This window comes from Rhodamnia argentea, chromosome 5 (assembly GCF_020921035.1).
Source record: "Rhodamnia argentea isolate NSW1041297 chromosome 5, ASM2092103v1, whole genome shotgun sequence".
Lineage (NCBI taxonomy): Eukaryota > Viridiplantae > Streptophyta > Magnoliopsida > Myrtales > Myrtaceae > Rhodamnia > Rhodamnia argentea.
In genome coordinates this window covers 13837216-13853089 of record NC_063154.1, presented here as the reverse complement: position 1 = coordinate 13853089, position 15874 = coordinate 13837216, and the positions used below count along the sequence as shown (strand labels likewise).

The 15874-nt window shown below is 40.2% G+C and overlaps 1 protein-coding gene across 1 annotated transcript; it reads left to right on the top strand.

Moving 5' to 3' along the window:
- Positions 1 to 4444: 4444 nt before the first annotated feature.
- Positions 4445 to 6903, top strand: LOC115742052 (aspartyl protease family protein At5g10770-like). The gene is made up of 3 exons (XM_030676136.2): positions 4445 to 4660; positions 5389 to 5805; positions 5930 to 6903. The coding sequence occupies exons 1-3, from the start codon at positions 4480 to 4482 to the stop codon at positions 6751 to 6753; spliced, it is 1422 nt and encodes a 473-aa protein (XP_030531996.1). The 5' UTR covers positions 4445 to 4479; the 3' UTR covers positions 6754 to 6903.
- The last annotated feature ends 8971 nt before the right edge of the window (positions 6904 to 15874 follow it).

The window sequence follows — 15874 nt, the reverse complement described above, 5'->3', positions numbered from 1 at the left end:
ATTTCGTTTATTGCTTGGTTATGAAATTACTCGTGACCGATCAATTGAAGAAAATTCTTTTGGCCAAGATTTCTCTTGTAAGTTTGAGTCTTTTGAGTTTCTTGACTTACCTCGCAATAAAAATGCTAATACAAACCTTACCCAAAAAAAAAAAAAAATTGCTAATACAATACTGAAAGTTGGGAAATTTATGCCTAATTCTTGAACTGTTACATATGCTTGACAAAATCGACTATAATTACATAGGTAGACAACTGGAACTTAGTTGACGGGTCATTGATTTTAGGTGCCGGTGGGGCTTTCTCAATTAATCGAGCTTATTCTCAAAACTAAGATTGATGTTGAAAAATTGACCAAGAATTTCATCGGTTTCGCAAAAAATAATTGATTTGAAAAAAAATTTAAAAATGATCGTTTAAAATAACTAGCCAATAAAAAAAAAGTTTCCATTCTAGACAATAATTTATTTTTAACTATTTTCGTTCACGAAAATATTTATTTTTCATGACCAAATTATCTCGACCGATCATTATTCTGAAAATGCTTTTCAATTTATCCATTTGTCGCTGAGCATTGATGAAGAACTTGGGAGAAATATTTAAACATGAAATAACAAGAAGAAATAAGATAAGGGATGTGAACCAAGGGGGAAGGTTCCAAAGTTCATGTCAAGGAAAAGTCATTTGCGACGACCGACGTAGAGACTCCGTCCGATTTGTCACCGAACGTATCCTAAGGGCTGAACGTCGGTCTCTCGCGTGACGGCATGTAATTGGTCATATCAATCAGGACAAGTTGATTAAAGTGTTTGAGCCCCACATGTCTTATGCTTTTGACTTGAACAGTATTCCACGTTTGGCCCACAAAGAAACTCCGGGTAAACGCCAGTCTCGTGGACTGGATGTGGTCTTGCTTTGCGTGCAAAATGGTCCATAGAAGTGTCAATATGAGTCATTGATATATATTTTAACTTATTTTTATATACTTATATTATATATAGATTCATTAAATTTAAAAAAATAAATTAAATATGGATCTCAGATTACAAAGCCTATTCAAATATAAATTTTAGTGGGTTTTAGCTCAACTCATTTTCGATTTATTTTTTATCCATGGACTATAGCTTTCCAAGCCCTCGCCGGGCCCACCACCACCCACCCACCACCGCCCGCCATCGCCTCCATTGTGTTCCAGTCGTGTGACCCAAGCTACTCTCGATTGCTGCTCGACAGAGCCGTTAAGGTACGTCCCCGTCTCACTGAATTTAGACTCAGTCACACTCTGTTTTCTCTATTTCATTGAGGAAATACATAAGACGACGGAAAATCAAAATGCGTCGAGCTTTTTCTTGGTTTTGATTGGGTGATTTCTGTTTTACTTTATCTTTCATTAAGATGGGAACGTAACGATGTGATGTGGTTGGAAAAAAGGTCGTCGTCGCCTCTGCAAATGATTTCTTTTTTTCATTTTCTTTAGCACACTGCACGAGTTTGTTCAGGATTACGGTAATAACATAGATTACGCCGATGGACGTTTAGAATTTTCGTAAACTCGTAATTATCGGTGAACTTGGTCATCATTTGCTTATGACAAAACAAGAATGTTTACCGGGCATCACCCATTGTTCCGCAGTAGCCCAACATTCTTTAACACTTAAAAGTTTTCATTTTGCTGCATCATCATTTGAATATCGTGAGAAAGAAAGTTGCTGACAATTACGAAATTAGGGCAAAAGAATACTTTTCCTAACAAGCACTTGAATATATTTGCTAAGTAATTAAGTAAGCAAAAGTTGCACTTTTTTAAAATGCGGGTTTTGATATTTTTTTGTGTAGTGTTGCTGCTCTGCAAAATTAAGTCATTATAATTGGGTAAGTGAAACATTACTCGAGAAGCTACTTGACAAGGTTGAAAGGGACCAACAACGTTACCAGATCAGAAACATTCATCGCAAACAAAAACAAAAGAAGAAACGAAAAAGAAAATATTGAGTGACTCGCGTGGGTAGGCAATGCTCACGGTGGGCAAGCGGGCGGCGAGTAGGCGGTGGCAGCAGCAGGGGTGGCGGCGAAGAAGGGTGAGAGGTGTTAATATTGGTTAGGTCAGCTAAGGGTTAAGTGTGGGCCGAATTGGGTGTGGGTCATTGAATATTCATTGCATGAATATGAGTCAAAACAGGTTAAATGGGTTAATATGGGCCGGACCATATTCGACCCTACCCAAACTCGACCCAACCCATCAATTTGACACCTCTAATGGTCCAATAATATCTATATTTGTGTATGACACTTACTTTGGTGTTGATATTTTTTGCCGGTTCACTTAAGTGCCAACGACAAGAAATTCGACAAAATAAATACATGTTATTTATTTTTATTTTTTTAACATTACGTGACTTTTTTTGAAAAAAGGCCATGTGGACTTTCAAACTTAAAAATAAGTTTAAAAATTAAAATTAAACAAAAAATAAAGCTAAAAAAAAAAAAAAAAAAGTTGCGGTGCCGCCGCCGTCACCCCACCACTGCTGGCAATGGCCGGCAAGGGTGGGGAATGACCGAAGTGGCTCCTCGGGCCTCAACGACCCCTGTCAAGGCCTCACAAACCAAGGGCGAGGCCAACCTCGCCTAGTGGCTACTCGGTGAGGTTAACCTTGTCATAGGTCTAAGGGGCCTCGGCCATACCTTGTCGAGCTTGGCAAGGCCTTGATAGGGGTCAATGGGGCTCAGCAACCCTTTTCAGCCATCCCCCACCCTTGTCGGCAATGGTGGGGCGGTGACGGTGAGGGCTGTCCAGGCCCTCACTGCTGCAACTTTTTTTTTAGCTTATTTTTAGTTTTTTAAATAAAGTGATTTTTTTTAATTTTTTTAATTTTTTTATTGCTGATTGAAATCTTCCGGCAACCCACATAGATGCTACATATGATTCCGGTGAAACTCGTTGGAGTTTGCATTGAAATAACCATTTTTCGAAAAAAAAATTGGCTCTTTAGTAATTCAAAAACCAATTTGGCATCAAAGTGAGTGTCGTACACAAATATTGATACTTGAGATATTCTTACGCCTTGATAAAAGAGTGGAGTATACAGTTCTTTCCCTTTATTTTTGTTTAGTGTAATGTTTTCTTAGAACTCTAATTGAGGAAACTCCCTCAAATTATATCGTTGATCGGTGGGTTACTAGTGTGGCCATCATTAATGAGTAACTTTGGCTAAGTTTGCATTAGAATTATTAGTGACTCACCAACCAGCTGTACGATCGGACTCCCTCCCACCGGGTCGGAGAAAAAAAGAGTTTTTTCTCTCTTCAAAGTTTTGAAGGCTTAATACTTTAAAATATCCTCAACTATAAATCCATCCTAATTCTACCCCAAACTTTTTTTGTCCGATGAAAAATCCCTAACTTTAGATCCAATCCCAACTCTAACCTAAAGTTTTTTATTTGTATGAAAACTCTCAACATCATGTCATGTCCTAATTCTGCCAGTCAATGCAATTCTGCCTTAAAATTTTTTTAGTCTCATAAAAAAACTAACAACTTTTACTTGAGTCATAAATCTACCCACGTTTACCTTCCGTCCAAAATTTCTCGTTAACAATTGAGAGGTGGAAAGCTCTCAAGCACGAGCTATTCGAGTGTCTTGAGCTGAGTGTTTCAAGCACAAACTCTTCGACTACGTGAGATGGAAAACCCCCGAGCATGAGACATTCAAGACCAAACGCAAAATCGAAGATTCAAGAGCAAGATAGAAGGACGACCCTATAAGAGCAATTGAACAAAACCAACCATCATTGCTTTAGTTTTTACTAAATTTAAGATCCAGGAGGACATCGTTTGGACTGATAGGGAAATTCGTCTCCGAAAGACATCTTGTTGGATATGATATTTGGGGAAAAACTATAGCAATGACCTAGAAATGCCACCACTAAGGGAGATTTTGGATGAATAGTTTATGAGGGCAGATTTGTAACTCAAGTAAAAGTTAATGATTTTCTATGAGACAAAAAGTTACTGTTAAAATGGAAATTGTCCTAAAGCTAGGGTATTTTTATGAGACAAAAATACAAGGTAAAATTGGGATTAGACCTAAAATTTGAGGTTGTTTATGAGATAAAACAAAAGTTGAGGGTAGAATTAGGACTGAACCTAAAGTTGGAGACTCTTTATGAGAAAAAAAAAGTTTAGGGCGGAGTTGAGACGGTAGTTAAAGTTGGGGTTTCTCGGTCAACAAAATTGAATTTGAGCGGAGGAAAGCGTCCAATGCCAACTGGTGGCTCGTTCCTCCAATAACTAATTAGTACAAAATAAAAAAAAAAATGACCGAATTTACGGAATGATGTAATAAATCTTAAGAAGGACGACGCGTATGGCTTTGTAATCTGATGCCCTATTGCCGGCCGAAAATCCTATATAAAAGGCTGAACGAGAGAGCATTAGCGGCAATAACTTGGCAAAGCAATTCATTTCTTTCTCTTTCATATTGATGGAGAGCTCCTATTTCTGCGCGTTCAAGGGGGCTCGCCTCTTTCTCTCTCTCCAGATCCTCATGATCTGCTTCATGCCCAAAGGCCATACATATGGAGTGGAAGGGAAGATTGCAAGCCACACTGCATCAATCAGCTCTCTATTGCCTTCTCCTTCTTGCTCGTCTTCCACTAGCAAAGGTCTCTCTCTCTCTCTCCACGGAATTGTTCGTTGTTTGATTTATCGGTAATGCATGGATGTGTGTTGTACTTATGTTCGGCGGGAAAGTGATGTCTCGGATCATGAATGAACTTGAACATGAACGAGATTGGTTAAATTTGGCGCTGGTGATAATCATCGAACATGAATCATAGGAAAGGAGGGAAGGTGTACTGCTCTCCACTGAGTCCTAAAGAGTCATGCTTTGCACCTGTGAGTGACTACGGATTCTTCCTATTTAACATAGTGTTTTTTTTAGTTTCAATCCAGCTCGGCTTAGCTCCCCGACCTTGGGAGAGCTCGTCCCTTGCATGTGGTCGGTCGCTGGTAATCGCTGTTGCAGGCCGCCCTCAAGGAAAAAGAAAAAGCAAAAATTAAGAAAAGAAAAATAAAAAGTAAAAAATATCAAAAATTGAACTTTTTTTTTTTGGTAAGGTCAAAAAAAAAAATTGAACTTTTTTTACTTAGATAAATTTATAAATTTAAAATTATTTTTCAAATAAGATCTAAACACAGGAACGCGTTTTTGTCATATATTCAAAAAGCTAAGTCTTTTGCTACATTTAGTGGACGACTTGGTCCCCAGTCAACTTTCATCCCAATTATTTAAGAGTTGTCCGGAAAAGTAGAAGGATCTTTTCTTTTACCAACGCGTTATCATCTTACGGTTTCACATGATCTCTTACCCTCACGTTACGTGCTTTTTTAGCTAGCGACCGAAAGTCGACCTTGGAAGTAATTCACAAGCATGGCCCATGCTCTCACCTTGTTCAAGGCCCCAGTCCTCTAAATCACACTAAACTCCTGCTCCAAGATGAATCAAGAGTCAACTGGATTCAGTCCCAGTCCTCCAACGGCAGTGACGGCCTAGAAGATTCGGCCGCAGCCAGACTTCCTGCGAGGTCCGGCATCACCATCGGCACTGGCAATTACGTGGTGACAATAGGCCTCGGCACGCCCAAAAAGAACCTCACTCTCGCATTCGACACCGGCAGCCCCCTCACTTGGACCCAGTGCGAGCCATGCGTCAGATCATGCTACAATCAGTCCGAACCGCGCTTTAACCCATCTCAATCGTCGTCCTACGCTAACATCTCGTGCACCTCGACGTCTTGCTCCCAACTTGGTAATAATATGTCTTATCAAAATGTTCTTGAAGCATAGATGAGGACTCAAAGTTTCTTAGAGTGAAAAACCATCAAAAGAATAACTAGAACTAATTAAAGCAATGTGTTGTGCTCTATCTTTAGGTCATTTGGAATGCTCCGGAACGACATGCCTATATTTCATTCGATATGGCGACCAATCAACTACGACCGGCTTCTTCGCAACCGAGAAGTTGACTCTAACACCGACGGAGGTGATCGACAATTTTGAATTCGGCTGCGGAGAAAAAAACCGAGGCCTTTTCCTTGGAGCAGCAGGTTTGATGGGACTATCAGATGACAAGATCTCCATCGTGCAACAAACCGCGGCCAAATATGGCAAGCATTTCTCCTACTGCTTGCCCTCCTCCCCTAGCTCCACCGGACACTTGACTTTCGGCAAAGACGGTGGTGCATCAAGCTCGGTTAGCTTCACCCCGTTATCAAAGATCCCACCAAGCTCGCAATTCTACAGAATAAGTATCGAAGGAATCAGTGTAGGAGGGAATCGCCTATCGATACCATCGACGGTTTTTTCAAGTGGAGGCGCCATCATCGACTCGGGAACTGTTATTACCCGATTGCCCCCAACTGCTTATAGTGCCTTGAGAGATGCATTTAGGACAGCAATGGCGAATTACACGAAGGCACCGGCATTTAGCCTATTCGATACTTGCTATGACTTTAGCAAAGAGAGCACAGTCGTGGTCCCATTCATAACGTTCTCTTTCGCCGGCGGAGTCGAAGTCAATTTGGACCTTAGCGGAATATTATACCCTGTCCAGTCCTCTCAAATTTGCCTAGCCTTTGCAGCGAATCCTGCTGACAGTAATCTGGGCATCTATGGTAACACGCAGCAGAAAACGTTTGATGTTGTCTATGACGTTGCCGGAGGGAAGCTCGGTTTCGGTTCGAATGGCTGCTCCTAAGATGGATGTAATAAAACGAATGCTACTTATAGATATACTCGATGACAGTTAGGAGTATACAAAATGAATGTGTCATCGTGAGTTAAACGTTCTGAATAGTAACTATTGCAAATTGAGAATAATGGAAGTGCTCTCTCTTACTACGCCCTTCTTTGGTGTCGTTCAACGTCAACATGTATGAGTTACAAATTGTAGACATAACTTAAAGGAAACGAACTCTAATTCTACAACCAAGAAGGTGAGGAAAAAAATACGAAACATGCCCAACGGAATCACAAACTTGTACCAATGATCGTAAAAGTATATCACATAACGGACATATCTCGTTTTCCACAGATTAAGTGCCTCCGAAATGCGGCCTTGCCAGAATCGTCATCCGTTCGAATGCGAGGGAGTCTTAGGAGAGTTACTGTTCCTTTTGAGAGTGTTCGGAAAATAAGTGGAAACTGACGTTCTGAGGAACTAACTCACGGTCCTCTTTTCTCTTATTCAAACAAAAGATAATTGCTCTCCAGTAATCTCCGATAACCGCCGTGGGTTATATGCCCATTATGGGCGTACCATATGGGATCACGGGCATCATGGGTGGATTAATTAATTCAAATCAATTCATTTCAACATATGACTACTATGAAAATTTGACTAAACATAAATGTGAGTGATGTCCATATATATTTAAGAATTTTTTTCAATCAGAGATGAAGGAAAACATGAAAAACTAGAGAACGAATTACGATCTTTCCTATGTGCTTGCGAATAATTTTGAAGCTTATGAAATAAATGTTTATCATAGTACATGAGAAGAAATCTCCATTTGCTTACAGTAGTGCTCCTTTTACGCTTGTAAAGTAAAGCTTGCCTTGCATTTTATGCCCGTCCATCGTCTCGACAAGTTTCTCTACTTCCTCAGCCCAATCAAAGAAGGATTCAATCGCGACGTGGATCTTCTCATAGTCCATATCTTCTTGCCGTTGGATGGTTGCGGTTCCTTCTTTGACCGGTCCCGTACCAAATCTCTCGGTTTTGTCCTTTAACGTACAGATGGACACCTTCCTAGAAGATCACCCCCACCCATCTCGGGAGTTCTCTCAACTGAGCACCAAAAGACAAAATCTTGACGCTACGTATGGAACAGGTCAAAGTGGATAATATCTCAGTTAGTTAATTCTAGGATGTCACACCTTCCATTCCCATCTCCATCTCTGTCTCCCGATTCTCTTCCGTAGACTTGCCTCCTTGGTCGGTGATTTAGGTACAACTTATTTTCATCTTCATCTTTACATAGAGTGAAAGCGGCATGGAGTAGAATTGATTTGGCAAGCAGCCGCCAAAACCCGAGGAATAGAATCTCCGGCACGCCGTAGAGACATTTGATTCTCAAGTGTAGCACCTAATTTTTAATCTTTATGTGTTTATCTGAACATGACAACATAGTTGTGTAGAGCTTATCGAGAGCTTTTTGACAATATCCAATTTGTCTAAACTTGGCAGTCGGATCTCAACATACACCATTTTGTAAGAACTTAAAGGGAGATGCATATGAGATTTTTCTCATCAATTATCAATGAGCTTCATTCATCTCTTCTCCAATCCAATGCACGTAGTGCCCTTCGAGGTTTAGGGCCTATTTGGCAATGTTTCTGTTCAATGAATAGTTTACGAGCAGAAATGATTTTTTTCTAATTCTATTCCTAAGAATAGTTTCTGAGCAAAATAACACGTTTGATGATTACATAAAATTTATATTCCCGAAATAGGAAAAGAACATAAATTCGTTTAGTACAACTCTAAAAATTTATATTTCTAATTTATTTTATTTAATTATAAAAATAGTCAGTAGAGGTGGCAAGGACCAAAGATCGGTGGCATCGGCCTGCAATAGCAACCGATAATCGGAGACCGGCAAGGGCAGTGGACTCGTGGTTGTAAATACGAATATGATGTTCTGAGCTTGTTTTTCTAAAATGATATTATTTCTTTTTTTGATCCCGAGAACATAGCACCTGCTTTTTTTTTCTTCTTCTTTCTATTCTCAGGAACAATATTTGTTCTCAGGAACAGAAATAGAAGCTGACTTTACCAAACAGATGTCTATTTTTTTTTTTTTTTGTTCTTGAAAACAAAAGAACAACAATTAGAGAATCTGGAGTACCAAACAAACCCATACTAGCTATATGTGTCTTTACCACTTAAAAGGTCAACTAAATTTACTATTCTCTCTCCAAAAGTCCAAGATACTCCGAAAAATCTATTTTTTATCATCTATTATCTTCTTAAGCTCCTTTTATTTAGTGAAAAATGAATAATTTAAAAAATATCTTCTAAAAAAACAATTGCTAGTATTGTTTGAATGAATAATTTGAAAAGTATTTTTCAAAAAATGATCACTAGTATCACTTATAAAAATAAATGAACGAAAAATACTTTCATTGTCCACAAAAATGTGTACATATTACTTGTGGTCGACAATGAAGACATTTATTTCAAATGATAACAGTGATCATGTTTTCAAAAATCATTCGGTTTTCGCGAAATAAATGGAGCCTTTAGTTTTAAACATTTTAACCTTGCTGCCAAGGGAGTCTCACCAGGAGGAGAAAATTCCATTATAATTGGTCCTTCTACGCAATTCGCTGAGATAAGTTCCGAGATAGCTACGCTCCAGGTATTCCTAACGTTCCTTCTTACAAGTTACTTTTTGAAGTCCTATGGTATGCTACAAGTGAATATTCCTGACAAAAAACAAATCATAATTTTAGGATGACATGCCCCTTCGATGCCCCTTTTTTTGTGATCTGAAGGTAATGCATCTTAGGTACACCAATTAGATCCAACAGCCAATAGAGTGTCGGGCATGATTTGTTCATTAGCTTTTTTATTCAATAACCACCTAAAATCTCAATCGGTTCTCTTTAGCCCATGTATGCAAAAGTCCCCAAAATAAAGTCCAAAGAGGAAGGCCTACAAGTTCCATCGTTTCACTGACTAGTAATCGGATGGGAAAAAGCAAAGGATTTGGGACGGTCAAAACCGATCTAAAACAGGAAAACCGGTCAAACCGTTTTGGTTTGAATCGAATGAGATCTGTCCTTTTGGAATAATTGTTGAGCTTCGTAAAAATTGTTTGAAGAATAGTAAATAATATGAAAAAATAAGACTAGTCGAAAATCTGTCGTAAAATGAAAAAAAAAAGATCAAATATCTAAGACGTGCAAGAATTGTTTTTAAGGATAATTCTGTCCATCGAAATACGAAATTTATCATGATAGGCTCTAGTGGATATACTCCTAAGATACAAAGACCTTGTTCCTAATTCCGCACAGAATAATAGAAGGAACATGAACAATGTTATGTGTATGAACTATTAAGAAAATGATAGCTTTAAGAAGAAACTAGAGTTCTCTTTTTCAATGCGGTGTGTTGTGATTATTAGGATAAATGGCTCAATATTAGTGACATGTTAAAGAAAGTAAAAGAAAGTTTGAAATTTGATTTTCATTATCTTTCTATTGATGTACAAAATGAGTTTAAATAGATACATAGTTATAGATGAGGCCAAAAGTGATTCCTCAAATTAAGGAAAGAATAATTCTTAAAATCGAGGAATTCACTCAAATCAAGGAAAGAATAATTCCTAAAATTAAGGAAAGAATTTTAAGTACAAAAATTTCAAAGTTAGGAAAGTGTCCTCAAGATTGATTTCATGATGATATGTTATCATCCCCCATAAGATGAGCACGATTGGCTGAAGGTGAAGCTTGTTCTGCAAAAATTTGATGCAATTAGAACTTAGACCTTTTGTGAATAGATCTGCAATTTGATATTTGCTGGAGATAAACTAAACAATGAGAATCTTAAGCCCAACTAGTTCTCCGACCTAATGAAAATCAAATGCGACATGTTTCGTTCTTGAATGAAAAACTAGATTGTAGGCGAGAGAGATTGCGGAAACATTTTCACACCAGATGGTGGGTGGTGTAAGGAGTGGGCAATGTAGTTCACATAATAGGGAGCATAACCAAACTAATTCAATTGCAATGTGAGCTCGACACTAGTACTCGGCTTCGGATGAAGAACATGCCATCGTGGCTTGTTTCTTAGCAATCCAAGAAATTGGGTTGTGTTCGCTCGTTTATCTGCGACGACGAATATCTTTCACCAAAATTAAGTATTCGATTTTTATTAAAAAGGTTATGTGGCTCAATCGCTTAGGAGAGTTTTGGCGAAAAATAGGGGATGTCAGAGGTGAAGGTGTAATGGATACGAAACTGGTGGATTGAATGTGAATATAAGATCAACAGGTGTTTCGGTTCAAACTACTTTACAATACTCCTATGAAAGCAATAGAGTGCAAGGAAATAAACTGCAGAAATCGTAGATACCGGAAATAGAAGACGCTAAGCAAACCGAAGTTGAAATGAACTAGGGTGCTTTTGCATGTGTTGTTGATCTCCTTCTTCTCTTTTCTTCAGCATATTTGTATCTTCTCGCATTTCGTAACCACCTCATCGGTTATCCTCGTGCTTTTCAAATCTTGAATCTTGGCACCTTCGATAACTTCCCTTTTCCCACGATTTATCCGCCAAAACTTGATCTTCAACTGTCAAAATGGTTTTGAATTTGAATCTCTCCAAGTAACTCCCCACGATTCATTTTATGCCCACTACTTCCGTATTTTGCTCGTAACTTCAATTAGATGTTATCCACGTGCTCGGTTCCCGATTTGTCTCTTACCTTAACTTTTGTCTCCGCCGGTCTTTTTGCATTTTCGGGACTCTCCCGATATCACAACTTGCCGAACTTCGGGAAAGAGTCTGCATTTCCCGACTACCGAATCCGAGACACGATGGTTTTAGCATTCTCTTCCCATGCATTCCCGAATCGCAATCCATGCTTTGGGAGTTGTTTCGTACTTTGTGGGTTACCGAATTTGAGACACGACGCCATTAACGCTCGGCTTTTCGGTACGTTCTCGAACTCAATTAAGAGCAGTGAATTCGGGAAGCAATTCATTCTTCCTATTTTACCGAATTCGAGGCCTATCAGTATCGATTTGGTGTCTACGCTAATTCCCATTTTTGGTATCAACAGATGCCCCCTTTTAAAAGAATTAAAAGAACTTTAATTCTTTTAAATGCTAGAAAATCGAAAGGACACTTACTTTTTGCTCTAGCCGCCATTTAGTTGCTTCGTTTCGCGCGCTTGCTTTTTCACCCCCTTTTCGACTCAATCTCACAGATATATAGTTGTTCCATTTTATGACCCTTGTTCTCCACTTGCATTTCCTCTGAAAATCCTCTTCTTTGCCGTTTTCCTCCTCCTTCGTCTTCCTAATTTTCGGTGATCCCTCTCGTTTTTAGCACGAACTCCGTGGCGTTGAAAGCTTCCAAGGATCAAGATCCTTCTTTTTCCGCATCAGGTGCCCTCAATCAATACCATCGGTTCAGAGAATCCGAAGATTTCAACGATCAATTTCATCTATTCTCGGTGCAGAATGATCATGAGGATTCTTACATCCTTGGTCCTGCAGTTCATAGTCTCTTTTCTGTTCCAGAATGCCTCTCCAATCGCTTCCCGCGTCATCAAACTGAGGTACTTCCAATTCATGACTCATCGATCTTGGCCTATAACTAGCATTCTTGCCCTTCCCGTGTTAGGGCTTTGTCTGATTTTGAACCTGATTTCCGTCAATGGTATCTTCGACTTCTTCCGACTAAGGGCGCCCTTTGGGATGAACTCCTAATTCACAATGCCCTACGTCTTTGTTGTTTTGATTACCGCCTAAATCGCAGGTTAATCAGTGCCCTATCCTGTTTTTGGTCGTCTTCTACCAACTGCTTCTTTTTCCCATTCTCTCCTATGTCGGTAACTTTACTCGACGTGTACTGCCTTACTGGACTTTCACCCTTAGGTACTGATTCTTCCACTCTCTCCCTTGACTCTCCTTCAATACTCGACTTCGAGCTTGCCTACGGGGCATTCATGAAAAGGTATTTTAGGAGGGACAATGTAGTCACCGAAGAAGAGCATACCGCTTTTCTTTTGTATTGGCTTTGCAAATTTCTTTTCAGTCATCCCATTGTGAGGGTTTCCAATGACTTTGTCGGCATAGCTTCTGCTCTAGCTTCGGGGACCCAACTTGCTTTGGGCAAAACCCTGTTAGCCTTACTGTATCAGTGCCTAGCCCATGCTTCCTCCTCCCTTGTTTTGGATGAAATTCGTGGAGTTTATGGTGGTCCTCTTTGGATTCTCCAAGCGTGGGCAGCCTTCTATTTCCCCTCTTAGTTCTCTGCAGACCAAGTTATCCAGCCTCTTTCCATTTCAATTCCAAACCATCCAGTTTGTCAGGCTTTGGGTAGGAACTTAGTCTCTATTCCCGATGGGCCATCCTCTTCTCTTCGATATTTCATTTCCCAACTTTTTTCTGTCCAGAACCAACACTCTTTCTCTCCTTTTCTTGCCCCCCAATTCAGTTCATACCTTCCTTCTTTCCACAAGAATAAGAGCGATTTATGGCAGGTAGTCTTGACCTCTATGGACCTTCCCATAAGGTTTTCTATAAAGGGTAGATTTGTTGCTGGATTTGAGATCTACTCTCCCCAATATTGTGCTAGGCAATTTGGGTTAGTCCAAAGCGTTCCTGTTCCAACCCTTTATACCTTTTCTTTCTTCTCTATCGATAACGCATTCTGCAGGCTGAAGGATAGCCAAACCTTTAACGAGCTGGTCATTTTAAATCGGGACGTCTTCCGATCATTCCGAGTTACCGAATTCGTTGGCCATTCAGATCATTCTTCAGCTGAGTTCGACTTCTGGTGGGAGGATTATAAAAAAAATGTATTTTCAAATCCCTTAGACTAGATCCTCCTGAAAATAAAAGATACCATTCCTCTCGAACTCCCGAAGGCAACCGAAGATGCAAACGCTCATCCCACCGAACCAACCAAGCCTCATAAAGGTTATTTGACCCTTTTGCTTTCTGCACTCATGTATGCATCTTTATTCAGCGTTTATTTTTATATCTGATTACCTGCTTTCGCAGCAAGCAAGAAAAGGAAGAATTTGGTATTGGCAGCTCCACCTCAACCATCGAAAAAGTTGGCCATAAAAAGAAGACTTGTTTAAATTCCTGAATCATCACCTGAAAAGTCTCCTCCAATGGTTTCATCTCCTGAGCCCACACTCCGTACCATGATGAAACCACGTACCCCAAAGGGTAACTGCCATATTTTGTCATTTGGAATCATGGGCATAATCCATTGGTACTAACTTTTATATTCTCAATTGATGTAGGCACTCTCAAGACCTATAGGTCCAAGGTGGTATCTCTTGCTTCTACTCTAGCCAGGAATTCCCAAACTGAGGCCATTCCCGATCCTTCACCGACAGCCCCTGTCCCTTTTACAGGTATCACTATAGAACCGGAACAGGATCATCCCCTTATAGTTACTGACGATCCATCATCTGCATCGAAGAGGATTCTCATTCCCGAAGGGGAGTCTGTTGAGGGCCCGTCAACTATTTCATTGCCTCTTGCTCATCCTTCAACAATTGTTCTGCCTCCTCCAGAAACTCGCGCTGCCACTGGTTCTTCTGCTGCCTCTTCTTCTTCCACGACCAGGGCGACACTTTTATCACAAGAGGAAAGAGCTGAAATAGAGAGAATACTGTCAGCCACAGCTTTTGCTCCCGACTCTCCTGTAATTGGCGAACCTTCAGAGTTCATAGATCCATCATCGCTCGCCACAGTCTCTAGGAATGTAGCCAAAGCCAAGTGGGAAAGGCTTCTCGGGTTGTTAGAATCTGGTTATGGCAAACTAATTAGCGACCCAGTCAGAGAACGCCAAGCTCGGACTCTCTTTCAAGAGGTATGTTTTGGCAATCCATCCTTTGTGCTGTTTGAGGACTTCCAAGACAAAAGCGACATCTTCGCTGTTAGCTTTGTGGGCGCTGTGAACACCATCAGGATCAATCTCGATCTTCTCCCTAATCTCCTCTTTAAGGAAAATCGAGGATTGGCCATTGAAAAGGAACTAACTCGTAAGCGTGAAGATGCTCGTACTTTCTTTGATAGCTACAAAGCTGAAGAGAGCAAACTTCGTGGCTTGATGGGTCGGAAGGCAGAGCTTGAAGCGGAGTTGAAGAAGGTTGACAACCAAATAGCAAAGCAAGAGGTGACTATGTCCAATTTCTATCCCTTTATTAAGCGCAGAATGGAGCAATGTCGGGAGTTGGGGAAGGAATATGAATCCGTAAGGGGGATGGTTAAAGTTCATGAGAAGAGGAGAACAGAGATCTTGGAAGAAGACCATCGGCTAGAATTTGAGCTGCACTCTTTTGTAACTGAGGCCAAGGCCCTTTTATCGAAATGGAAATGAAATGAAAGCCTTTCTTCAACTTCAAAGCGTGCTCAATTTACCTTGGTTTCTTTTTATGCCATTGCGGGACCTCCTGATAATGAAAAACTCTTAACGTTGGACCTTGTTGAGAATGTCCCGATACCAACAAAACTCCCGATACTATGCTTTGTCATTAATATCCCGATGCTGAAAAACTCCCGACGCTTGACTTTACCGAGAATATCCCGATGCTGAAAACTCCCGATTTAACTCTTATTCTCATCCGAAATCTTTAGATGAGAACCGCCATGTCGCGATTTTAACAACTACTAACCCATATGTGCGAACCATGTCCTATCTCTTTTTCACTTTTCCGAGAAAACTTCAAACATGTTGCTACCCACGAACTGCTCCTTATCCTTGATCTTTATAACTACTCCGGGAGTGAAACTTACGCTGTGAATTTGCAATTCCACTTATGATGTCTTTGCATGGTTCTTCATCTCAGCTACCTCTCTGGCTTCTATCAGAAAAATGTCCTGATGCTCATAGAGGTAGCCTTCTCGCTGCATTCTATATGCCGGTTAACCTTAGCTTTATTCACTTTCCGCGTTCCATTTGGCACGAACCATTCCCTTCATCTGACTTTCCACAGGTAATCAATCTCCATGGAGGCGGTTACATGAGTTGCTGTCCTAAGGACACTATGCTTTGTTGCTGAATCCCAAACACAAGCTGGAAGTCACCGAACTAACAAATATTTTCAGGTCAAGGGTGTTCAT